Below are 26244 nucleotides of genomic sequence, written 5' to 3' on the forward strand. Positions count from 1 at the left end.
AGCATCCGCAGTATTTTGCTTTTATTATATTTTAAGGTTTATTTTACCTTTCTTATTTCAGATATTTTTGTCCATGTTTCAAACTGCATGTGTGGGTGAGCCCTCATTTTCTGGATCCCAGAGAGCATTTTCACTTGGCCTGATATTTAGGTTAAACTCATAGCATGGCTGGGCAAAGAGCACAGAATTCTCTTTCTGAATATTTTAGTTGCTAGTTCCACCCTCTGCCGTTACAAGAACCTCAACATCTTTGAAAAGTAGCACCACAATACACCTTGTTTTAGGTTTTTAAGTGCAAAACAAAGTTGCAAAATTTGGCTCCGTAGTGCCATCTGCGTCAGACCAACGGAAACTCGGAACTCCAGAAACATTGGCCGGACTGCTTTCGGTACGGCCTGCTACAGTTGTAAGTGCGCTAGTGCTGGTGTGCGCTGGCAGCATGCAAAGCGGGCAGATCGTAATGCCAAACAGCATCTAAAGCTGATTTGGCGCACAAATTGCCGTTTTGGACATTGCTCTCTCTTCATCACTCCCAGCTGACCAAGCATTCAGCTGCACAAGGGAACCACCCCCACAACAAGTAGTACTATTTAAAGGGATCATCATGGGACTTTCACAAGAGAGTAGTGCTGGACTTTGATAAGAAGGTCAGAAAAGTTGGAAGCCTGTCAGGGGGCTATAGTTGCAAACTCTTTTGGACTGCAACATGACAGGTACATGGAGCACAAGTAGAAGAGAGGGGAAGTTGGGTGAAGAGGGAGGAGTTGGAGAGCTCTCAATGGGAAGGCATACCCACCAAGGGTCTTCAGAGAACACTTCTCCTACCATAATAGGTTGTGACAATGTATCATTCATAAGGAATAAATAAATTGAACCTTAATAAGATGCTCAATATTGCTACAAATTCTAGTTCTGATGCTATCCCAGCTGAGATAGACAAAGCCGGTGGTGATGATTTCGCCAAAAACCTCAGCTAAGTATTTCAATCTGTACAGTGATCGGAAAAGAACCCCCAGGAGTTCAAGAGTGCTTCAATTATCCATCTCTACAATAGAAAGGGAAATTGTTTAATCTGTGATAAACACCAGGGAATCTCCTTGCCTATCATTGCTGAAAAGATCCTTCCAAGAGCAATGCTTATTGAATACATTGCTGATAAATTTGTTAAAGGCAAATTATGTCTAACTTAATTGAATTCTTTGATGAGGTAACAAAGAAGATTGATCAAGGTAGTGCAGTAGATGTTGTTATGGACTTTCAGAAAGATCGCGACAAACTGCCCCACAGGTGCCTTATTAAGAAGATAGAATCTTATGGAATTAAAGGAAACTGCCAGTCAGGAACAAAATTGGCTCAGTGACAAGAAGCGAAGGGTGGAGGAATGTTTTTCAGACTGGGAGGTGGTTGGCAATGGTGTTCCCCGAGAGTCAGTTTTGAACAAAGAACAAAAGAACAAAGAACAGTACAGCACAGGAACAGGCCATTCGGCCCTCCACGCCTGCGCCGATCTTGATGCCTGCCGAATCTAACACCTTCTGCACTTCCGGGGCCCATATCCCTCTATTCCCTTCCTATTTATATATTTGTCAAGATGTCTCTTAAACGTCGCTATCGTATCTGCTTCCACCACCTCCCCTGGCAGCAAGTTCCAGGCACTCACCACCCTCTGTGTAAAAAAACTTGCCTCGCACATCCCCTCTAAACTTTGCCCCTCGCACCTTAAACCTATGTCCCCTAGTAACTGACTCTTCCACCCTGGGAAAAAGCTTCTGACTATCCACTCTGTCCATGCCGCTCATAGCTTTGTAAACCTCTATTATGTTGCCCCTCCACCTCCGTCGTTCCAGTGAAAACAATCTGAGTTTTTCCAATCTCTCCTCATAGCTAATGCCCTCCAGACCAGGCAACATCCTGGTAAATCTCCTCTGTACCCTCTCCAAAGCCTCCACATCCTTCTGGTAGTGTGGCAACCAGAATTGCACGCAATATTCTAAGTGTGGCCTAACTAAGGTTCTGTACAGCTGCATCATGACTTGCCAATTTTTATACTCTATGCCCCGACCGATGAAGGCAAGCATGCCGAATGCCTTCTTGACTACCTTATCCACCTGTGTTACCACTTTCAGTGACCTGTGGACCTGTACGCCCAGATCTCTCTGCCTGTCAATACTCCTAAGGGTTCTGCCATTTACTGTATACCTCCCACCTGCATTATACCTTCCAAAATGCATTACCTCACATTTGTCCGGATTAAACTCCATCTGCCATTTCTCCGCCCAAGTCTCCAACCGATCTATATCCTGCTGTATCCTCTGACAATCCTCATCATAATTATTATCCGTAACTCCATCAACCTTTGTGTCGTCCGCAAACTTACTAATCAGACCAGCTACATTTTCCTCCAAATCATTTATATATACTACAAACAGCAAAGGTCCCCGCACTGATCCCTGCGGAACTCCACTAGTCACATCCCTCCATTCAGAAAAACACCCATCCACTGTTACCCTCTGTCTTCTGTGACCGAGCCAGTTCTGTATCCATCTTGCCAGCTCACCTCTGATCCCGTGTGACTTCACCTTTTGCATCAGTCTGCCATGCGGGACCTTGTCAAAGGCTTTACTAAAGTCCATATAGACAACATCCACCACCCTTCCCCCATCAATCATCTTCGTCACTTCCTCAAAAAACTCAATCAAATTAGTAAGACACGACCTCCCCTTCACAAAACCATGCTGTCTCTCGCTAATAAGTTTGTTTGTTTCCAAATGGGAGTAAATCCTGTCCCGAAGAATCCTCTCGCATAGTTTCCCTACCACTGATGTAAGGCTCACTGGCCTATAATTTCCTGGATTGTCCTTGCCACCCTTCTTAAACAAAGGAACAATATTGGCTATTCTCCAGTCCTCTGGGACCTCACCTGTAGCCAATGAGGATGCAAAGATTTCTGTCAAGGCTCCAGCAATTTCTTCCCTTGCCTCCCTCAGTATTCTAGGGTAGATCCCATCAGGCCCTGGGGACTTAATGCTTTGCAAGACACCCAACACCTCCTCCTTTTTGATAATGAGATGACTGAGACTATCTGCACTCCCTTCCCTAGGCTCATCATCCACCAAGTCCTTCTCCTTGGTGAATACTGATGCAAAGTACTCATTTAGCACCTCGCCCATTTCCTCTGTCTCCACGCATAGATTCCCATCTCTGTCCTTGAGTGGGCCAACCCTTTCTCTGGTTACCCTCTTGCTCTTTATATATGTATAAAAAGCCTTGGTATTTTCCTTAATCCTGTTTGCCAATGACTTTTCATGACCTCTTTTAGCCCTCCTAACTCCTTGCTTAAGTTCCTTCCTACTGTCTTTATATTCCTCAAGTGCTTCATCTGTTCCTAGCCTTCCAGCCCTTACAAATGCTTCCTTTTTCTCTTTGACTAGGCTCACAATATCCTGTGTTATCCAAGCTTCCCGAAACTTGCCAAACTTGTCTTTCTTCCTCACAGGAACATGCTGGTCCTGGATTCTAATCAGCTGACGTTTGAAAGACTCCCACATGTCAGATGTTGATTTACCCTCAAACAGCCGCCCCCAATCTAAATTCTTCAGTTCCTGCCTAATATTGTTATAATTAGCCTTCCCCCAATTTAGCACCTTCACCCGAGGACTACTCTTGTCCTTATCCACGAGTACCTTAAAATTTATGGAATTATGGTCACTGCTCCCGAAATGATCCCCCACTGAAACTTCGACCACCTGGCCGGGCTCATTCCCCAATACCAGGTCCAGAATGGCCCCATCCCTAGTTGGACTATCTACATATTGTTTCAAGAAGCCCTCCTGGATGCTCCTCACAAATTCTGCCCCATCCAAGCCCCTAGCACTACGTGAGTCCCAGTCAATATTGGGGAAATTAAAATCACCCACCACTACAACCCTGTTACCTTTACATCTTTCCAAAATCTGTCTACATATCTGCTCCTCTACCTCCCGCTGGCTGTTGGGAGGCCTGTAGTAAACCCCCAACATCGTGACTGCACCCTTCCTATTCCTGAGCTCCACCCATATTGCCTCTCTGCATGACCCTTCTGAGGTGTCCTCTCGCAGCACAGCTGTGATATTCTCCTTAACCAGTAATGCAACTCTCCCACCCCTTTTACATCCCCCTCTATCCCACATGAAGATTCTAAAGCCTGGAACATTTAGCTGCCAATCCTGCCCTTCCCTCAACCAAGTCTCTGTAATAGCAACAACATCATATTTCCAAGTACTAATCCAAGCTCTAAGTTCATCTGCCTTACCTGTTATACTTCTCGCATTGAAACAAATGCACTTCAGACCACCAGTCCCGCTGTGCTCAGCAACATCTCCCTGCCTGCTCTTCCTCTTAGTCCTACTGGCCTTATTTACTATGCCCTCCTCATTTACTTCACTAGCTGTTCTACTGCTCTGGTTGCCACCCCCCTGCCACACTAGTTTAAACCCTCCCGAGTGACGCTAGCAAACCTTGCAGCCAGGATATTAGTGCCCTTCCAGTTTGGATGCAACCCGTCCTTCTTGTACAGGTCCCATCTGTCCCTGAAGAGAGCCCAATGATCCAGATATCTGAAACCCTCCCTTCTACACCAGCTGTTGAGCCACGTGTTTAGCTGCACTATCTTCCTATTTCTAGCCTCACTGGCACGTGGCACAGGGAGTAATCCAGAGATTACAACCCTAGAGGTCCTGTTTTTTAACTTACTACCTAACTCCCTAAACTCCCCCTGCAGGACCTCATCACTCTTCCTGCCTATGTCATTGGTACCGATGTGTACCACAACCTCTGGCTGTTCACCCTCCCCCTTCAGAATGCCCTCTGTCCGTTCAGAGACATCCTTGACCCTGGCACCAGGGAGGTAACATACCTTCCTGGAGTCTCTTTCACGTCCACAGAAGCGCCTATCTGTGCCCCTGACTATAGAGTCCCCTATAACTATTGCTCTTCTGCGCTTTGTCCCTCCCTGCTGAACAACAGTGCAAACCGTGGTGCCACTGCTCTGGCTGCTGCTGTTTTCCCCTGGGTCCAATGTGCTTTGCAATTTTTATAAAGAACCTTGACTCAGGTGTAGGGAGGAGCATTATAAGGTTTGCAGATGATATGAAACTTGGCAAAGTAATAGATCATGATGAGGATAGTTATAGGTTTTAGGACGACAGTCAGGATGTGAAAATGGGCAGAAGCATGGCAGATGGAGTTCAATGCGGAGAAGTGTGAAGTGATGCATTTTGGAAGGACCGATATGCAAAGACAGAATCAGAAAAATGGCATGATTTTGAAAAGTGTAGCTGAGAAGAGAGACCTTTATATACACAATACCTTAAAGGTGGCAGGACAGGTTGATAAGGTGGTTTAAAAAAATATGGGTTACATGGGTTTATAAATAGTGGAATAGAATAGAAAAGCAAAGAGATCATGCTGCAACTTTATAAATCACTGATGAGGCCTCAACTGAGGTATTGTGGACAATTCTGGGCACCACAATTCAACAAAGATGTAAAGGTCTTAGAAAGGGTACAGAGGAGGTTTACCAGGACATTACCATGATGAGGGACTTCAGTAATGAGGAAAGTTTGTAAAAGTTAGGATTGTTCTCCTTGGAACAGAGAAAGTTAAGAGGTGATCGAATAGAGGTTTTCAAGAGATGGAGGTTTTCGTAGAGTAGATAGAGAAAAATGATTCCCTCAAGTGAGTGAGTCAGTCACTAGAGGTCATAGAATTAAAATCATTGGCAAAAGATCTAGAGTGGAGATAAGGAGACCTTTTTTCACTCAGAGACCTGTTGGGATCTGGAATGCAGTACCTGAAATAGTCGTGGAAGATGATTCCATAAATAATTTTAAGCGGGAGTTGTCAGGTACTTGAGGAAGAGAAGCTTACAGTGTTATGGTGAAAAGCAAGGATATTGGACAAAGCACAATTGCTCTTTCACAGAGCCAACACAGACACGATGGGCTTCCGTGCTGTAAGTTTCTATGATTCTATGATAACAGTTGATATGGATTCAGAAAGAGCAGAGGCACAACAGATAGGATCTTCACAGCCAGGCAGCTCCAAGAAAAATGTAGGGAACAAAATGCTGACCTCTACTGTGTCTTTGATGGCCTGACAAAGACATTCAACACTATCAGTAGAGAAGGTCTCTGGAAAGTCCTCTCTGACATTGGGCATCCAGACAAATTAATTGAAATGGTTGAATAATTTCATGATGGCTTTAGTGATTGGCAGATGATGATAATTCGATCTCCTTCCCTGTTACAGCCTCAAGCAAGGATGCATCCTTGCACCAATACTCTTAAGTGTTTTGTTTGCTGCTATGCTTCTTGTGGCTTTCAACAATTATGAAATAGGAGTCAATATCATATTCAGGACTGATGGCAGCTCTTCAACATTACAAGACTACAAACTAAAACAAAGGTGCTGGAAAAACTTGCTCATGATCTCCTATATGCTGATGACATGTGACCCACTCACAGGATGCTGTGCAACCAATCATAAACCATTTTACAGCAGCTTACTTGCAATTTGGCATGACGATCGATCTTACAAAGATGGTGCCAGACTTCCAACCAGCCCACAACAAGGATTGCACTCCACTAATCATCATTATCAGTTATCACATGCTTCAGGCTGTGGACAGATTCAACTATTTGGCAGCACTCTGTGTCAAGAGATCCATATCGATAAAGAAGCACCCAGCAGAGTCAGCAAAGTCAGCTTCACTTCTTGCTAACTCCTCTTGGACAATAGAGACAATAGCCTGCCGACAAAGTGCAAATTTTACAGGGCTACTTCTCAATATTCACTCTAATTTCACTTCACTATGTGCGGCCTGTTTGTTACAGTGCATTTTCCCTTTAATTTTGCCATGTGGTCACACATGTACACATCTTAAAGGGGCTGCTACTTGTGCTCGCCCTGTTTGGCCCCTGCGCAGTAAGTTCTGGACTGCTACATGGCCACGCATCTGTGCAGCTTAGAGGGAATGTTGCTATTGATCTGATGACCCTGCTTTATGTCTGTGAAATTTGGACAATATTCTCATGTCACTTTAACAAACTTTATCAGTTTCACCGAAGTGAATGATGATCAGATGGTAAGACAACATCCATGACACCAAAATATTTCTAAAAAAGAAATTGATGTGCTTAGCATAGATGTACAGATCATGAAAGCATGACTACAACAGTCAGGTCATGGAGTATGATGAACAAATTCCAAAGATGATCTTTTGTGATGTATTGACAACTGGAAAGCAATTTTGTGGTGGTCAGCAAAAAAGATATAACTTTGCTTAAAAGTGACTCTGAAACAGTGCAAAATAGATAAACGTAGATAACTTTGCTGAAGAAAGGAAAGCATGGCAAAAAAGCTATCCTTGAAGATACCTCCTACTGTGAAGCATTGCATTTCTGATGCTAAATGTAAACACTTGAGGAAGACTCACTTGAAAAATTAAGATTCCCAACCTGGTGTATCTGGGATCCACTGTTCAATCTGTGGTCACTCATCCCAAGCAAAAATAGGTCTCAGTCATCAAAGAACTCACTGTAAAAAATGAACATAGGAAATAGGAGCAGGAGTAGGCCATCTGGCCCCTTGTGCCTGCTCCACCATTCAACTAGATCATGGCTGATCTTCGACCTCAATGCTATTTTCCCACACTATTCCCACATCCATTGATATCTAGAAATCTATTGATCTCTATCATGAATATACTCAATGACTGAGCCTCCACAGTCCTCTTGGGTAGAGAATTCCACAGATTCACCACCATCTGAGTGAAGAAATTCCTCCTCATCTCAGTCCTAAATGACCTACCACTTATCTTGGTTCCAGACCCCCCCCCCACCCCCTCCCCACCGCAGCCAGAGGCAACATCCTTCTGCATCTACCCTGTCGAGCCCTGAAATAATTTTCTATGGTTCAATGAGATCATCTCTCATTTTTCTAAACTCTAGAGAAAATGGCCCAGTCTCCTCAATCTCGCCTTATAAGACAATCCCGTCATCGCAAGAATCAGTCTGGTGAACCTCTGTCATAAAAACAAGAAATGCTGGAAACATTCAGCAGGTCTGGCAGCATCTGTGGAGAGAGAAGCAGAGTTAATGCTTCAGGTTAGTGATCCTTCTTCAGAACTGACAAATATTAGAAATGTAAAAGGTTTTAAGCAAGTAAAGTAGGGGGTGGGGCAAGAGATAACAAAAGAGGTGTTGATAGGGCAAGGTCACAGAGCATAACTGACCAGAAGGTCATGGAACAAAGGCAAACAGTATGTTAATGGAGAGCTGAAAGACAACGCGTTAGTACAGAGAGGGTGTGAATTGACTGTAAAGCACAAAGCACTCCAAGCACTAACACTAAAAAAAATTTTTAAAACAGTAACAGTGGGTAGGCACAATAGAAGCAAATTAACCAAACTAAAAAAACTAAAATAAAATAGCCAAATAAAAAAGAAAAAAAGAAAAAGATAAGGGTGGTGCTTTTGTCGTCTGGTGTACTGACCTCTACCTTGCAGAGGCTCTGCGCCAACTCTCAGACACTTCTTCCTACTTCCCCCGGACCATGACCCCACCACCAAACATCAAGCTACTGTCCACAGAACTGTCATTGATCTTATCTCCTCTGGTGATCTTCCCTCTACAACTTCCAACCTCATAGTCCAGCAACCCCGGACAGCCCTCTTCTACCTCCTTCCCAAAATCCACAAACAGGAGTGTCCCGGCAGACCCATTGTTTCAGCCTTTTCCTGCCCCACTGAACTTATTTCTTCCTATCTTGACTCTATCTTTTCTCCCTGGTCCAGTCTCTTCCCACCTACATCCGTGACTCTTCTGACACTCTATGTCATTTTGACACTTTCCAGTTTCCTGGCCCGAACCACTTCCTCTTCACTGTGGATGCCCAATCGCTCTACACCTCCATCCCCCACCAGGATGGTTTGAGGGCTCTCTGCTTCTTCCTTGAACAGAGGCCCAACCAGTCCCCATCCACCACCACCCTCCTCTGCCTGGCTGAACTTGTTCTCACATTGAACAACTTCTCCTTCAACTCCACTCACTTCCTTCAAGTGAAAGATGCTGCTATGGGTACCCGCATGGGTCCCAGTTATGCCTGTCTTTTTGTGGGATATGTCGAACATTCCCTGTTCCAGTCCTACTCAGGCTCCCTTCCCCAACTCTTTTGCCTGTACATTGATGACTGTATCAGTGCCGTTTCCTACTCCTGCCCGGAACTAGAAAACCTTGTCAATTTTGCTTCTAATTTCCACCCTTCTCTCACCTTTACATGGTCCATCTCCAACACTCCCCTTCCCTTCCTCAACTTCTCTGTCTCCATCCCCGGAGATAGGTTGTCTACTAATATTCATTACAAGCCCACCGACTACACAGCTACGTCGACTACACTTCTTCATACCCTGCCTCCTGTAAGGACTCCATTCCATTCACCCAGTTTCTCCATCTCCGATGCATCTGCTCTGATGATGCAACCTTCCACGTGCTTCTGATGTGTCTTCCTTTTTCCTCAACCGAGGATTCCCCCCCCCCCCCCCCCACCCACCAACTGTCGTTGACAGGGCCCTCAACCGTGTCCGGTCCATTTCCCGCACTTCTACCCCCACCCCTTCCCCTCCCTCCTAGAACCTCGACAGGGTTCCCCTTGTCCTCACCAACCTCCAGATTCAAAGGATCATCCTCTGCCATTTCAGCCACATGCAGCGTGATGTCACTACCAAACGTATCTTCCCCTCCCTTCCCCTGTCAGCATTCCAAAGGGATTGTTCCCTCTGCGACACCCTCGTCCACTCCTCCATTACCCCCACCACCTTGTCCCCTTCCCACGGCACCTTCCCCTGCAATCGCAGGAGGTGTAATACCTGCCCATTTACTTCCTCTCTCCTCACTATCCAAGGCCCCAAACACACCTTTCAGGTGAAGCAGTGATTTACTTGCACTGCTTTCAATTTAGTGTACTGTAATGGCTGATCACAATGTGGTCTCCTCTACATTGGGGAGACCAAACGCAGATTGGGTGACCGCTTTGCGGAACACCTCCGCTCAGTCCGTAAGCATGACCCCGAGCTTCTGGTTGCTGGCCATTGCAACATCCCCCCTGCTCTCATGACTTTGGAAAGTATATCCTTCTTTCGGTAAGGAGACCAAAACTGTACACAATACTCCAGATGCGATAAATAAGATAATATTTCATCTGTTTTCTTCAATATTAAAGGACAAATGATGACAGCTACAGAACAAAGGTTCAAGTTAAGAGAAGGGAAGGTGCACAGATTGTTTAAATTTAACTACTTTACAGAGAAGGTGGTGAGCATGTGAAACAGATTGCCCAGGGAGGTGGAGTGTGTGGAAAATATTAAGGGAGAAATGGGTAGATATTAGAGGGAATGAGTAACTGAGAGGAATTGATTTTGAGAATATCCAGATGGACATCAGTCTTTTCAGGCCATATAATTTCATATGCTCCCCAATAGCTGGAACAGACACATTCAATTTAGGAAGCACAAAACTGTTTTACTGTCCTGAATAAGCCCCATACACCAGTAGCTTTTTCTTTAGTGCATTTGAAACAGTAACACTGAGTAGCCCCAGTGCCATTGGACAGAAATCAAAAGTATTAAAGCAAGTGCCCATCCAGGGCACCAGAAATGGTAGTTATTGTGAGCTTCCAGGATACAAGCTATACCTTGTGGTTCCCACTCCTTGTAGAAGACCTCAAGTGCACCAGTGGAAATTGCATGCTCCCTCTCCAGGGCCAGTCGGGCATGAACAATGCCACAGAAGAGAGTCACAGCGACTCCCCCGATGAGCTGCGCCCATCCTAGACCTTTAGATTGCTGTCTTAACAAGGCCCAGGAGCAGGCTCAAAAGAAGATCCACTGACTTATGCACCCCCCACACTGGGTGGTCAAAGATTTGGAGCGTGGCCCAAACTTCATGCCAGAATCAGAGGAGTAGCCCCTTTAGATAATCAAATGGGGCTACAACCTCTTGTAATGAACACCGACATGTGCAGTGGACTCCTTTAGGCTGCAAAAGATCATAAAGGTACTTCAAAAACTATTGCACACAATTGCTTTGTGCAACACTCTACACTGCAGATCCCCAGTAGTGCAGAGGAGGACTCCTGTGTAGATAGCTCTACATTTGGGACCCCCCCTCCTCCGGCCTCTGCTGGACTGCAAGATGACAAGCCAGATTGAAGACGAGGACAAGTGAGTCGAGAGTGTGCAGGAGCAGCCTGTACATGAAACTCCTCTGCATTGAGTGGAATGGCACAAAGGGTTCTGTGAGAGTTCAAGTTGTGTGGCACGAGTTCCTGAGGAAGATTTTGGGGTTGTGCGCCAATAAGGAATTTCACCCGAATGGGATAAAATCAAGCACAATCCCTCCGCATTCCTGTGTCTCCTCGGCACACCTAATGGAGTCAGGGCTGAATGTGACTTTCACCACTTGGATGGCTTTGGCTGTGGGCTGGGTGTAGCACCAGAACATTGAATGCGCTAACACCTATGACAAAATCTATGCTGCTCTGCAGATGCTTCTTCTCCATTTTGACCGGTCTCGGGCAAGAGATTCCCACGCATCGGTCCACATGCCCAGGCAGCGACCAAGTGCAAACAGCAGAAGGAGTGTTTGGAATTTTGAGCATCCCATTCACTCACCTCATCAAACACTACCTGCCCCACCTATGGCAGAGTGTGCGGATCCAGAATTGGACTATTCAGTCACCTAAGGACCCATAACCCTGGGGTGGAAGAAAGTCATCCTTGTTCCCGAGGGACTGCCTAAGAGGAAAGAAGTATTTCCAACATTTTCTGTTTTTATTGCAGATTTCCTGCATCCGCAGTATTTTGCTTTTAGTTTTGAAGTGTGGTCGTGGTTGCAATGTTGGAACGTGCAGCATGGCCACAATTTCATTGAAACTTTTAAAATGCTGGAGGAAGGAACTTGTTGACTCAATCCACAAATCTGCGGTCTGCCCGCAGTTAACCAGCGGGATTTCTCACTGTGCTCCAACATGGAAACAACGCTTGACTCGCGGCACTTCACAGTGGTGAAACTGGGAAACTTTCCAGTCATGTTGATCTCATTCTCCCACAGGTGTTGTAACACATTCCCTGAATAAAGTGCGCCTATTGAGTCTCTGTGACCCACTGACCGAGGAGTAGTGTCCACTCTGACTGGGGAGGATGACGTGCTGGAAGCGGTTCAATATGGAGGTAGCAGGTCGGAAGCAGGGTTTGGACTGACGGCAACTTTTCAGGATCGACCTCCATGGAGGAACAAGACGAGTGCGGACACACAAGCAGCAAAACAAAAACTACGAAACTGCCCGCACTGATCCGGGGGTGGGGGAAACAATCAAAATTCCCATCTTCCTCAAGAAGATCCCCGAAAGAAAAACAAAACTCCAAAGCAAAACTAAATTGAGCGTGTGCCTTTCACTCCCAGTTTTCCGCCGAAGCGACGCAAAGTTTAAAGTGCACACGCTTCAAGACGTTTTCTGACTTTGGCTCTTTTCAAACTATTTATTTTAGCAAAGGGATTAAGTTCGGGCTCCGACTGGAGCTGCGGGTCTCCCTCCCTGGAGATTCGTTAGTAAGAGAGGGGGGCGGGGGTGTGTGAAGACCAATGTGGGAAGGATCGGGATTTCTTTGTGTGTCTGCAGTGTTTGTGCTGCTGGGAGCTGGTGGTGTTGAGCGAGCGCGCTGTTGGTGTGCGGGCGGCTGCTGTGCTCGGCAGTTGCTGCTTTCCTGCTGACCTGTCCGTCTCTCTGTCACTGTGTGCGGTGCTGGGGCGGTCACACTCCTCCGTCTGACCTGCAACCCCCTCCCCCGTCTATCTCTCGAGGTTTCTCTGCTGGATGTTACCAGTGAAGAAGCTGCTGTTCGTACCGAACGACACAAAGAGATGGAGACTTGATTCCAGTTGGGAACCGGCATTGAGGGGGAGAGAGGGGGGAAAAAAAAAACATGAAGCCGATTGAAGAAAAGGAGCCCACCGACCGTGCTTTCAGGAACGTTTAAGTTTTGCAAACCGTGTGGGTGAAAATTGTGGACCCCGTTTGCAGTTCAGGCTTTGAATGGAGAATTGTGTATCGCAGGCCCTGGTGGACGGGCTTTCCATTTTTTTTTTAAACAAAACATAAACCTCAGGAAAGTTTGCTCCTTTTACTGGGATTTACGACGACTGAAGTTTGTAACTATATACAGAAAATGAAATCTCATATCGCCGGCGTGTGTGTGGAGTTGTCAGGGGTGGTTTTATTGTTGGTGGTCGGTGGTTGTATTTCGGTTCCAAGTGGCTGTAAACGCTTGGATGAACGTCCAAAAAACGCCGGGAAAGTCTCTTCCTCCTCCCCGGCAGCCACGCCAGTCCCTCGAACAGCAGACAGGAAAGTGGTGTGTACCAACCTGGAGCTGACTGAGGTTTTCCCACCAGACACCCTCCCCAACAGGACAGTTACTTTGTAAGTATTACGTATTCATAACCTCTACAAAGAAGTGGGCAGCGGTACTTTGTATCCTAAACGATTGACGTTGTGGCGAAGTTAACAGAAAAAGCTGTATTGTTTTGGGCCATTTTAAAATGATAATTGCAAAATTCGGAAGCCCATATAATTGTTAAAGACCAAATGCTTATTAGTTAAGGGACAGTAACTTCTCAACGATTGTAGTGTTTTGCAGATGCTCCAAAAGCATACACGCATTAGAATCATAAAATGATTACAGCACAGAAGGAGGCCATTCAGCCCATCGTACCTGTGCCGGCTCTTTGGTAGAGCTATCCAATCAATCCAACACCCCTGTTCTTTCCCCATATTACTTGACGGATCAAAATGAAGACACTAGAGATAGCCTGGAATGGTGCAATTTGCACTTGTAAAAAATTGTAACTATTTTCTTCCCCAGGGTACTTTCGTAACCCACACCGAGTAAGCATTCTAATTACATATTCCCTTCACTACCATATGTTTGTTTACAATTTGTAGTTTACCAGATTCTCATTGGAAGATTTTTTTGGGAGGGTGGTGGGGGGGTGCGTACACTGCAATTACCCAACTATAGATATGCACTAAAATAAAAGCAAAATATGCAAGTTGATGCACTAGTTTGTAATCTAGGAAAACTAGGCACTTTTTAAAACTAAAATATTCATCAAAAAAGCTGTTGCTTAAAGAAGCACCTCCATCTGCCTTCTGCATTAAAGGGACTCTACATATTCCAGACAACATGCATGTGTTGTGTATTCTGTAATATCGAGTCCCTAGCACTAATTGAATTCACATTTTCATTGACTCCGTCTTAGTCTGCACAATGATAACTAGTATTTATATAGCATTTTATTTTCCAGATAACTTCTACATATTGATAATGGCTACTAACTGCTTTGGAGAGCTGTTGCTGCAGACTTTTGTTTACTGATACTGTGCTATATGTTGTGAAGTGAGTGCACCATTAAATAACAATAACTGCAATGTTGGTGTGTAGCTGTTCGGTCTTACACTGATGCTGCAGTTATAGCGTGAGTGAGGCCTGAATTTGACTTGTTGCACTTCACTTTGGGCCTTGACACCCCAATTCTCACTGTACAAGTTTAACATTGTTATGAAGCTGGAATTGCTTTGCACCAATTCTCTATGCGCAGTATGAATGTGGAATAAAATATGTAAACAGTTCTTTAATGTGATAGGCTGTTCATGATGTTGAATGAAGTTTTCTTTCACATGATTTAACTTTAAAATGAGTATTCTCTTTGATTATGTCCAACCATACTTTGACGGCTCTGTAGACTCGTGCTTCAGGCAACAGCAATCAATGTGATGCTCTAATATGGTGAGGAAAAGCTGGGGAATGCTTTTCTTTTTATATAAAAACAATGCAGCAAACTGCTAGTAGGTAATTGGAAAAATCTGCATTGAAACTTACTTGTGCAGCTGAAATAACATAGGATAAACTAAATATACCACTGATATGCCTGTTAAAGAGAAATTGTTTAGAGCATGGGATTTTTATGTGGTTATTAAATGTCCCAGTTGCATTCTTTGGAATATAATACCAATCTTACAAATATAAGCATAAGAAACATCAAGATCTGGAAAAGGCCATTTGGGACATCAAATCTCAGTTCCTCCAACTTTCCATTATGGCATCCTGACACTGGAATCCAATACAAGAAAAAGATATCAAATAACTGAATACAATTTATTTTTCATCACAAAATTTTGACTTGAAACTGAGATGTTTTATGTAGTCATGTATGTTATGTATCGGGGCACTATTCAAGATGTTTAGTTAGTGCAGTCTTTTTGTATTTTTTTTTTCTCCCATGCTTGTTCAGTTCATGATCTGAGCTGTACCAGGGAAAGACAATTTCCTGCATGCTGCTAGTGCTTGTCTAAGAGTGGCATCAGCAGAGCTTTGGCCTGGAGGTGCATGGTCCAGCATGAGGAGAGAATGAGGATTTCAGAGCTCCAAGAACTTTGTTCATATTTAAAGATGTGATTTGAATGTTATTTTCTTAGTGTCCAGTCCAGTGACTTCTTTTTGAGTCAGTAAATATGCTGGATGGATGTGTGTACCAGCAATTGCGGGTAGGCAAATATCAAAAGATGTTCTGGTTAGAACATTCAAAGTCCATGTTGCAATAGTATTGGGATTTGGGAATTTTATTTTTCTCTAACATGATTCTTTTGAAGGCACTTGTAATTGTGAGTGCAGCATTTATTGTTGGAGTTCTTTGATTTAATAACTGCAAAGACCTGGAGAAATGATATATTTGTCATCTGTAGTCTGGAGATGATTAGAAGGTTGGCTGTGTCCAATCAGGCATACTGCTTTGATCTTGCTGTGCTGGTACAAAATGCACAAATAGGGTGGTGAAGTATCAGAACTCTGACAGGTCATGTAAAGTGTCTGCATAGTGGAGATTGTACCAGGTTATGTAAATGATGTATAAGATGAGACAGAAACAAATTGAATTGTGTGTTTTGATCTGCAGCTGTTAGGAACTGGTTATCAATTAGTTTCTAAATTTTGGTGGCGACATTGTTTTTCTCTAGCGCTTAAAGCAACCGTTTAGGATACTGCAGCTGTAAGTAAATGGCAGAGGACTATTCTGGTATAATTGAGTAATTTTGCTGTCCAGGAGAGCATGTAGGATTAAAAGATCATGAGAAGGATATGGTAAAGTAATCTTTAAAGTATGCATGTTTTTTTCTGGGTACTCAATGAAATAGGACAGCCTATGTTAGTATACATTAGGATTGCAATTACTTTAAAATGATCTAATTTCTGTGTGTTTAGAATATGCATTTTTTTCCACAATCAAATCTATTTTAGTTTAATAGGAAAATTATTCTGTGCTATTAAATAAAATTGACTAATATTTTCATTGGCTTGCAATTTATCCTTTGAGAAAATGCTAATACAATCTAAATATTTTGTGAAACTTATAATCTTAGACTTTGTCAAAATTTTTATCAGACATAAGTCATATTTTATCTGGAACCATGGTTATAGTAGAAACCACCCACTTAAGCTGCTCAATTGAATAAACCAAATTCTAGTTTAGGTGGATTTAACATCTGTACTGTACTGTACTTTGAACTCATTGGGTCTTTCGGGCCACTTCATTTGCGAGGCACTCTAAAGATTGAATTTCGAACAAAGCTTCCATGAAAATATTTGTTTTCATACAATAACAGAAAATGCAATGTGGTTGATGTCTGCTTGCTTTCAATAACATTTGACAGTGTTCTTCACAACAGACTTAAAGCTAAGGAAAAGGTTGTTATCTGGTTAGATAATAGGAGGCTGTGATTAGTCAATGGGAATTGTTCTAGTTCAGTGGTGTTCTGAGGATTTTGTTAGCAGATGATACCCAAGTGTGGGAACGAAAGATCTGCAGATAAAGGTGCTATTGAAAGGAATTTTAGACTTGAGCAGATGTGTTGGAGCTGGATAAAGACTGGGTGTAAGTGAGTTTGACTTTGTACTGAAAGGATAATATAGTGTGGAAATATTGCCAAGATGTATCAAATATTGGGGTGTGTACATATCTGCTTGCATATACTTACAAGTATAAGACAATGATTTATGCCATACAAAGCTTCATTGAAACAATTTGAAAGTGTGCTCAGTTTATGTCATAGTCTTATTTACAAAAATATACAAGGAAATTTGACTATATAAAGTCTTAGTATTTTCATTTGGAGACCCTCTGGAGAGTTCATGACTTGAAATACATGTATTACAATCACTAAGTTAGATCGAGAAGTTGTAGGGAAGAAAAAAAATAACCAGGTGATAAGCACAATTAAAATAGCATATTAGCAAGTACTGGAACATAACTGGTCTAAGTTTCTTTTTAGTATTGTGATCTCTGAGATCAACTGGTGGAGAGTGCTGCTCTTCAGTGCAGTTCTCACAGTGCTACATTGAGGCACTGGGTAATGTAAGGGATAGAACCATAGAAGCTTAAAGCACAAAAGAAAGATATTCTTCCTGTCATATCAGTAGACCTAGCCAGAATGAATTCCACAGCCTGACTCTCCGTAGCCTTGTATCTTTGTCTACTGAAATGTCTTTCCATTGAGTACATGCACCCATTCCTTGTGTTCCTCCCAAAATAAAATATTTCACCCATGATCCCATTCAGTTTCATCTGTCACTTTAGTGACCATTCTACTAATCTGTATTTATCTTTCTGGATAAGAACGTAAAGAGGAGTAGGAACAGGCCCTTGAGCCTACTTCGTCATTCATGGCCTGAACTTTTACATTAACCCTCTCTTTTCTTGCCCTGTCCCCAGATGCCTTGATTTGCTTGGTGCCCAAAAATTTATCAATCTCAGGCTTGAATATACTCATTGAGTGAACATCGCTGCCCTCTGGGGCAGAGAATTCTAAAGATTCACAACCAACAACAAATCATTCATATCGCAGCTTTAACATAATAAAACATCCCAAGGTGCTTCATAAGAGCGTTATATAACAAAGTATGACACCAACCCACAAAAGGAAATATTCAGTGACCAAAAGCTTGGGTAGAGGTAGATTTTAAGAGGTGGTATAAAGGAGGAAAGCGAGGTGGAGAAGCGGAGAGGTGTTGGAAGGATATTCAAGAGCTTGGGGCCTAGGCAACTGAAGCCGCAACCACCATGGTGGAACGATTAAAATCAGGGATGCGCAAGAGACCAGAATTAGAGGAGCACAGATATCTAAGAGGGTTGTGGGGCTGGAGGGGATCAGAGATGGGGAGGGGTGAGGCCATGGAGGGATTTGAAAACAAAGATGAGAATTTTAAAATCAAGCCAACCCTCTGAGTGAAAAAATTTCTCCCATCTCCGTCCTAAATGGCTGTCTCCTTATCCTGACATCAGGATTTTTGGTTCTAGACCCTCTATCTCGGGGAAACAGCCACTCAACATCTACCCTGTCAAGCCCTCTAAGAATTTTATACATTTCAATAAGATGGGTGGGTTAAACGCAGGCCTCTCGCCGCTGGGATCTTGTTATAAATCCAACCCAAACTAACACAATGAATGTCACATCTGTCTGGTAAACTTTTGCTTAAGGTGCAACAGGCAGTCGAGAAGAATTAGTGAGTTCAGCATTGAGGCATAATTGGCCTGGCTTTTTTTTATAATTAAAGTTTCCATAAAGTAAAAGTTTAATTCTTGCAAGATGTGTGAAGAGGAGTTCAGGCCAATACTATCTATGTTAGACATGGAAGAATGGTGGTGCAAGGACCACTTGTGATATGCGTGTAGTGTGATATATGGACCATAATGGATTCTTGGCATATCCAGGTGAAGCACAGTGGCACTATGCATTGGAAAATTAATTCTCTGGACTAGAGGACCTTTGTGATTGAGCAACAATTGGTCATATTTTACAGCATCAGACAGCATGAGGGATTTTTGGAATATACTCTCCAGAATACAGTTACCAAAAAGGTTGCTAGATAGTTCTGACAGACAATTCAGAAACAGAAAACTGAGTGATCATTCAAAGGAGCAACAGAAGAAGATTGGACTCTCAGATGCAGGGAACCAGAGCTGCTGGAACTGTCCAACAGATACAGAGTGGCTGACAACTATGAGCTGGACAATGAAAGTGAATAAGTGGAGGCTGGTCCTGAGCAACATTATGGCACCGTTGGACATGGGACTACTTTAGAGAAACGGGAAACTGCGAGGCAGGTAGACTATAGCAGAATGGTAATAATGGGAGATTCTCTAGTCGGGGGTTTCGGCAGCCATTTTTTTTTTATTTTGGTAGTGACTGGGACATCTGCATGGTATGTTGCCTACCTGATGCCAGGATGAAGGGCATTGTAGAAAAAATGGATAGCAGCCAAAAGTAAAAAGGTCTGTGGTTGAAACAGTGACATAGATTGCAGAATATTTGAGGTCTCGTGGAGGGATTTAAAAAAAACAATTTGTAAAACCTGATGCTACATATTTATTTACTATGTCATGCAGGGCCCCACCTGCCAAGAATGAGGCATATTAATTTTACCACATGATTAATTTTAAACTGTTACTGGAGTAAAGAAAGAACTTGCTTTTTTGAAAAAAAAGACCCTTGACTGGAAAAACATTTACATACGGTGCTTAAAAGGTACAAAAGACCATTCCCTGAGACATTCAATCCACAATGGACTTTTGATTACCAGACGTTGAAGGTGGAGGAACTAGCATTTCAGGTTGACGGCTAAGATGGCCGAATACACAAACGGATGTGGTTACATCAGCTAGTCACATGACTAACCTGCTGGGCCCCCTGAGTTATTTGAATTTGCCACAGCGTTTCGACCTGGCAGAAAGCTCTGTGCTCCAAGACTGAGAGCATCTCTCTCCTGTCGGCTCCTATCTCTTTCTCACCAGCTTTGGAATCTGTTGAAAACACATGAACCCCAAGAGAGAAAAGTCTCCTACACCGAACAAGGTTTAAGAAGAATACTGGGCCCCAATGAAAAGCAAGGTCAACCTACGTAAGGACTCTACAGCGAGCTTGAAGCACAGTAACAAATCCCCTTCCAAGATCGCCTCAAACATTTTAACCTTATTTTTCTTTTCTGTCTCTCTTTGCATGTGTGTATCGTGTATGCATGCTAGCGTGGGCGCGTCCTGTATCCGTAGGCGTTAACTCAATTAGAATTCATTAGGTTTAAAGAAAAGTGAAATTTATTAAAACAAAGAAAGCTTGTTTGTGCTTGTTTCTTTGCCTTATAATTTGGAAAGCGGTGAATAAGGATTCACCAAGGGGGAGCTCAAAACATAGTGTATTTAAAAATGAAGCCCTGTTACAGTAAAACCAGGTGAAGGCTGAAAGGGACCCCCCCCCCAGACACCTTTCTCACCTGCTCGTAACAGAAATTTGGGAAGCTAGCGTCCGGGATTGACCCACAGACGAACGAGAAATTGGAAGGGAATGATTTGGCTTCCCACTATCAAAAAAAAAAGCAAGATTTTAACACAGGTTTTCTTGTGGTTGTGTGTGATTGAATACTATCATGTCTGCAACTGGAGCTAGTAGCTCTCCAAGTAAAGTAACTTGGGATAAGTTAAAGGCACTGTCTATGGAGGAGCTGAGAAAAATGGGTGAGCAGTGTGGGATCACTGTACATGGCAAGGCTAGGAAGTCTGAACTCCTAAGGCTAGTGGCCAACCATTTTTCCCTTGAATCTGAAGAAGCAGAAACAGGCATAGAAGCAGAATCTGACAGGGTATTGTTAGTAACGATACAATTGGAACAGAGGAAACTTGAATAAGAAGAAAGAGAGAGGGAGGCAGGAAAGGGAGAAGGAGCCTTCCAGAATGAACATGAAGAAAATGAAAGGCAGGAGAGAGACAGGAACAAGAGAGAAAGAATATTCCAGAAAGAACGTGAAGAAAGAGAGTTGAAGCGGCTTGAGTTAACTAATTGGCAACGGAGTAACCCCACTGAAAGTATGGCCAATATGGCGGAGCGTAATTCAGGGCTGGGTTCAGAATTGTTAAAGCTAGCTCACCTAATCCCCAGAATTCAATGAAGATATGGAGGCATTTTTTGTGTCTGGCAAAACTGGCAAGGCAGCTAAAATGGCCAGCTGAGACCTGGTCTCTTTTACTACAAAGCAAGCTAACTGGGAAAAGCCCATGAGGTTTATTCCCTGTTGCCAGATGAGAGTTCATCAAATTATGAACTGACCAAAAATGCTATCCTCAGGGTATATGAATTAGTACCCGAAGCCTATCGCCAAAAGTTTAGAACCCTCCAGGAGGACGCCAATCAAGCTTATCTGGAGTTTGAAAGAAGTATGCAGCTGGCTTTTGACCAGTGCCTGAGAGCTCTTCAAGTACAGCTCAGCTATGAGAATCTCGGGGAAGTAGTTCTGTTACAGGAATTTAAAAACACTCTCCATAAAGACCCATGTAGAGGAGCAGCAGGTTCAGAGAGCCCGGCAAGCAGCCGTTCTGACTGATGAGTTTGTTTTAATTTATGTCAATTTCCCAGGGGAGAACCTTTCCTAATCATCCCCATAAATCTGAAAAGGACAAAGGGTGGGAAGGTGATAGCAGTCCTGGGACAGAAAGGAAAGCAGGAGACATAGGGAGCCCTCCTCCAGCCAAAAAGGAAGGTACTGTGAGCAAGAGTGAGACCTGGAGACCTGTGTGCTTCCATTGCAATAAAGCTAGGCATTTTATTTTTATTTAGAGATACAGCACTGAAACAGGCCCTTCGGCCCACCGAGTCTGTGCCGACCATCAGCCACCTATCTACACTAATCCTACACCAATTCCATCGAAAAGCTGACTGCTGGAAACTAAAGGGGAAACTGGTAGGGTTAATCAAGGCACCCCTGCTCAGTGAAGATGTGGGGGTGGGGGGAGAGGTGGGGAACCTAATGGAAAGCGCAGCAGAACAAGTTGTGGCTTTAACTGCAGTAAGAGTGATACACAGGAAGCTTATGGCTGCAAGTGCAGGAAAAGTTAGTAGGATTCCTGAAGGTTATTTGGGTCTTGTGTCTGAAGGAAAAGTAACCCCATACTCCTGGAGTGGAGCAAACAAGACCATAGTAATTCTCAGGGACATAGGCTACTAGATCCCTCTTACTGGGTAAAGGCCTGACCTTTCCCTCAGAGAGTGCAGTGAGCACCAAAATGGTGTTGAATGGTATTGGAGGGCAGTGTATGTACCTGTACATTGGGTGCACCTGGAGTGCGACCTAGTTTCGGGAATGTTGACTGTAGGGATTGTCCCTAGTTTACTTGTGGACTGAGTTAACCCGCTCCTGGATAATGAACTGGTGGGGGTGAAGGTGGTTAGCCCCCCCACCGCAGTAGTGAAAGAAAGACCGCAGGAGGTCAGAGAGGCAGGGCCGTGGCAGGAGACGGTTCCCTGCAGATTGCCTGAATGTGTAATGAATCGGGCCATGAGCAAACAAGCTTCCCCAGAGGAGACTGAATTGGCACTGTAGGCAAATGACCAGTTCTGTCTGTCTGAGACTTTGGAAATTTATTAGACCCCGGAATGAATTAAATGGATTTTTCCTAGGTGAGGCTCAGTGAGCCGACCAGTATTGCGAGAGTTGGTACAGGCTACTCAGTCTGAAAGTGAAGCAGAGGGAATCCCTGATTGCTGCTATTTAAAGAATGAGGTACTGATGAGGAAATGGAGTTCTCCTCACAGACCTGAGAACAAGGAGTGGACAGTAGTTCACCAGTTAGTGGTGCTGCAGAGATACTGGAGTGAAATAATAAGGGCCCACGAGACTACAATGGCTGTACATGCCAGTATATGAAAGACCAAAGCCCGCATAAAACAGCAGTTTGACTGCCCAAATCTCCACAAAGATGTGGTGGAGTACTGCAGGAGTTGCCACATGTGCCAGGTTGAGGAGAAACCCCAACCTACAGTGAAACCTACACCCCTAGGTCCTATATCAGTGTCAGCAAGACCCTCCAGCAGAGGGCTGGTGAACTGTAAGTGACCCCTGCCGACAACAAAAGGGGACAGGCAGGCACATAGCTGGAAAAAAGTTAGACAGGGAAAGGGGAATAAGTGACCAAGAGGGCAGGTTAAAGGAAGTCCGGGAGGAATCCCGGATGAAAATCCCGATTGTCTGGTCAGCCAACCCCAAAAAATTTGAAAAGTTAGACCGAACATCCTCCTACATAAATGCAAACTCTAGAGCCACCCCACCAGAGTTGCTACCAGCATTTACATGAACCTGCAGAGACAGAGAGACCTCTAAGGGGCACAGAAACCGTGAGGGTGATGCCTCACCTAGTCGAAGTGCCACAGGAGAGTGCAGTCGAGTCTGCACAAATACCTGCCGGCAGGGGTGTCCCAGAGAACAACGGGGCGATTAACTAAGAATCCTCCCTCGTAGTCAGAGAAAAAGGGAGCCACTCATCCCCTGAAATCAAAAGCCTTTGCATGATTCAGCAGAGCGCTGAGTGTTCAGGATATACCCACCCACTCCTAACTCTCCTGAAAAAAAAATTACCTCAGCAGGAACAAAGGCTCTAGGTAGTCATGGGAAGGGGTGAACTGAAGAAATACTTCCCCAAAGAACCACATGGTTACTGGGATGCAAAAAGGGGGCAATTAAAGTAGCACTGCCACCAAGAAAAGACAGGCAATTTTAATAATCTTTCAGATTTATGAATGAGAGAAATGCATAGTTTTTATTTCTTTATCTTTTCTCTTGACCTTTTAGTGAAATGTGCATCTCAAATGGCATTTCAATCCCCCTGGGTGTGGAGGTATCATGCAGGGCCCCACCTGCCAAGAATGTGACATATTAATTTTGCCATATGAACATTGATTTTAAACTGTTACTAGAGTAAGGAAAGAACTTGCTATTTTAAAAAAAAACAGCAGACCCTTGACTGGAAAGACATTTGCATATTTACAGACAGTGCTTAAAAGGGACAGAAGCCCAATCCTGGACACATTCAATCCACAATGGTCTTTTGATTACCATACATTGAAGGTGGAGGAGTTAACATTCCAGGTTGACTGCTAAGATGGCCGAATACACACACTGACGTGGTCACATCAGCCAGTCACGTGACTAACCTGCTGGGCTACCTGAGTTTTTTGAATTTGAACTTGCCACTTTGTTTCGAACTGGCAGAAAGATCTGTGCTCCTGGACTGAGAACATTTCTCTCCTGTCGGCTCCCATCTCTTTCTCACCAGCTTCGGAATCCATTGAAGACACATGAACCCCAAGAGAGAGAAGTCTCCTATAGTGAACAAGGTTTAAGAAGAATACTGGGCCCCAATGAAAAGCAAGATCAACCTACGTAAGGACTCTACAGCGAGCTTGAAGCACCGTAACAAATCCCCTTCCAAGATCGCCTCAAACATTTTAACCTTATTTTTCTTTTTTCTGTCCCTATTTGCATATGTGTATCGCATATGCATGCTAGCGTGGGCGCGTCCTGTATTCGTAGGCGTTAACCGAATTAGAGTTTAAGTTTTTTAAAAAATAAATTTCACTTTTCTTTAAATCTAAGACCCTGTTTGTGCTAGTTTCTTTGCCATATAATTGGAAAGCAGTGAATAAGGATTCACCAAGGGGGAGCTCAAAATTGCGTTTAAAAAATTATATCCTGTTGCAGTAAGACCAGGTGAAGGCTGAATGGGACCCGTAGATACCTTTCTCACCTGGTCATAACAATTATCTCCACCATATCTTCATCTTCCACCACTAGATTTTCCACTTGATCCCCGAGTGGTCCTACCCTCTCGTTAACTATTTTGTATTTAATATAATGCCTATATGTTCCTTATTTTCTTTTTATCTGTTTTTTATCTGTCTATTTTTTTTCCCCTTATTGCACATTTCACCTCCCTATTAGACTTTCTTCAGCATTGTTGGCTCTCGTCTTATCAGTCTTTTAACGTTTTGGTTTAGTTTCAGATTATCCATGTTTATTCAGTTTACCTATCCTTTGATGCACTTTCTCTTTTGTCTTTTAGGAATACAGTCTATCTAATTTGTAGTTTATCCATCTTGTATTTGAAGATTTCCCACTGTTGATCCATATTTTGTTTACTAAATTGCTGCCCAGATAATTTGGACTGGATTTCTTTTTGTCCCACTGAAGCTTTCCTATTCCCGTTACCATAACCTTTGACTCTTTGAACAGTGCTTCTTTCCTTGTTGGACCAGAAACATGCTGTGACAACATACTAGTAAGCATTGATTTAGCTTTTGAAATCTGTGCTTGATTGACTTTTGAGGGTCAGGGAAAGGTTTCTTAGAGGTTTATCTTGGAGCTTTTGCGTCTGGCCATTCATCTCTCAGGAAATTAAATAAATTTGGTTCAGTGCAAGATGATATAAATTGCACATAGCTGTTGGAGGGAAAGGGTCAAAAGGCCTTCACTTATTTTGTGATTATGATTTTCTGGTCTTTGCCGATGCTGCCCTTCGCTGGAAGCCCTCCAATATTTTCTTTAAATCCTCACTGCTTTCCCCTATGTGTAAGGAAGTGCTTCAGGTACATTTGATACTGTACAATCCAAAGATGATAGAAATGATGAATGCATTATTTGAGAACAGCAGGCATGAACCTGCATCTTTGATGGAGTGCATTTATATATTTTTGTCTCAAAAATTAGATTCCCACTTTTACAGGTATTTTTCTCTCCTTTTTCCCTTTTGGTTTCTGTGGTGTGCATCTTATTTTTTGCAGTTGTTTGAGAAAACAAGAATGGTGTGGGGAATGTAGTGGTAATGTCACTGGACTAGTAATCTAGAGCCCAAGCTAATGCTCTGGGGACACAAGTTCCACAGCAGATAGTAAAATTTTAATTCCATTAATAAATCTGGAATTAATCACTAGTCTGATGGTGACCATAAAACCATTGTCGGCAGAAGGAAATCTGCCGTCCTTACCTGGTCTGGCCTATGTGATTCTAGACCTACAGCAATGTGGTTGACTCTTCAATGCCCTCGGAAATGACCCAGCAAACCACTCAGTTCAAGGGCAATTAGGGATGGGCAATAAATGCTGGCCTAGGCAGTACATCCCACATCCCACAAACAAATAAAAATAGGAAAAAGATGGTTTTCGCAAAAAAACTTGCACCAAATATTTGTGACCAGTGTTGTGGGTTTAGATGAAGTCCACATAGAGCACATGAACAACTGTGGATTGATTTAAATGTTTTAATAATTGTTGCACTTCATT

The 26244-nt window shown here is 43.4% G+C and overlaps 1 protein-coding gene across 1 annotated transcript in view; it reads left to right on the top strand.

Annotated features, from left to right (window-relative positions):
• Positions 1–12150: 12150 nt before the first annotated feature.
• Positions 12151–26244, top strand: part of adgra3 (adhesion G protein-coupled receptor A3) — a 235787-nt gene continuing 221693 nt past the window's right edge. Inside the window, exon 1 of the mRNA XM_068037542.1 lies at positions 12151–13515. Within this exon, the coding sequence (XP_067893643.1) occupies positions 13262–13515 (254 nt within the window). The 5' untranslated portion in view covers positions 12151–13261. The remainder of the gene's footprint in view (positions 13516–26244) is intronic.

Source organism: Heterodontus francisci, chromosome 1, assembly GCF_036365525.1.
Source record: "Heterodontus francisci isolate sHetFra1 chromosome 1, sHetFra1.hap1, whole genome shotgun sequence".
Taxonomy (NCBI): domain Eukaryota; kingdom Metazoa; phylum Chordata; class Chondrichthyes; order Heterodontiformes; family Heterodontidae; genus Heterodontus; species Heterodontus francisci.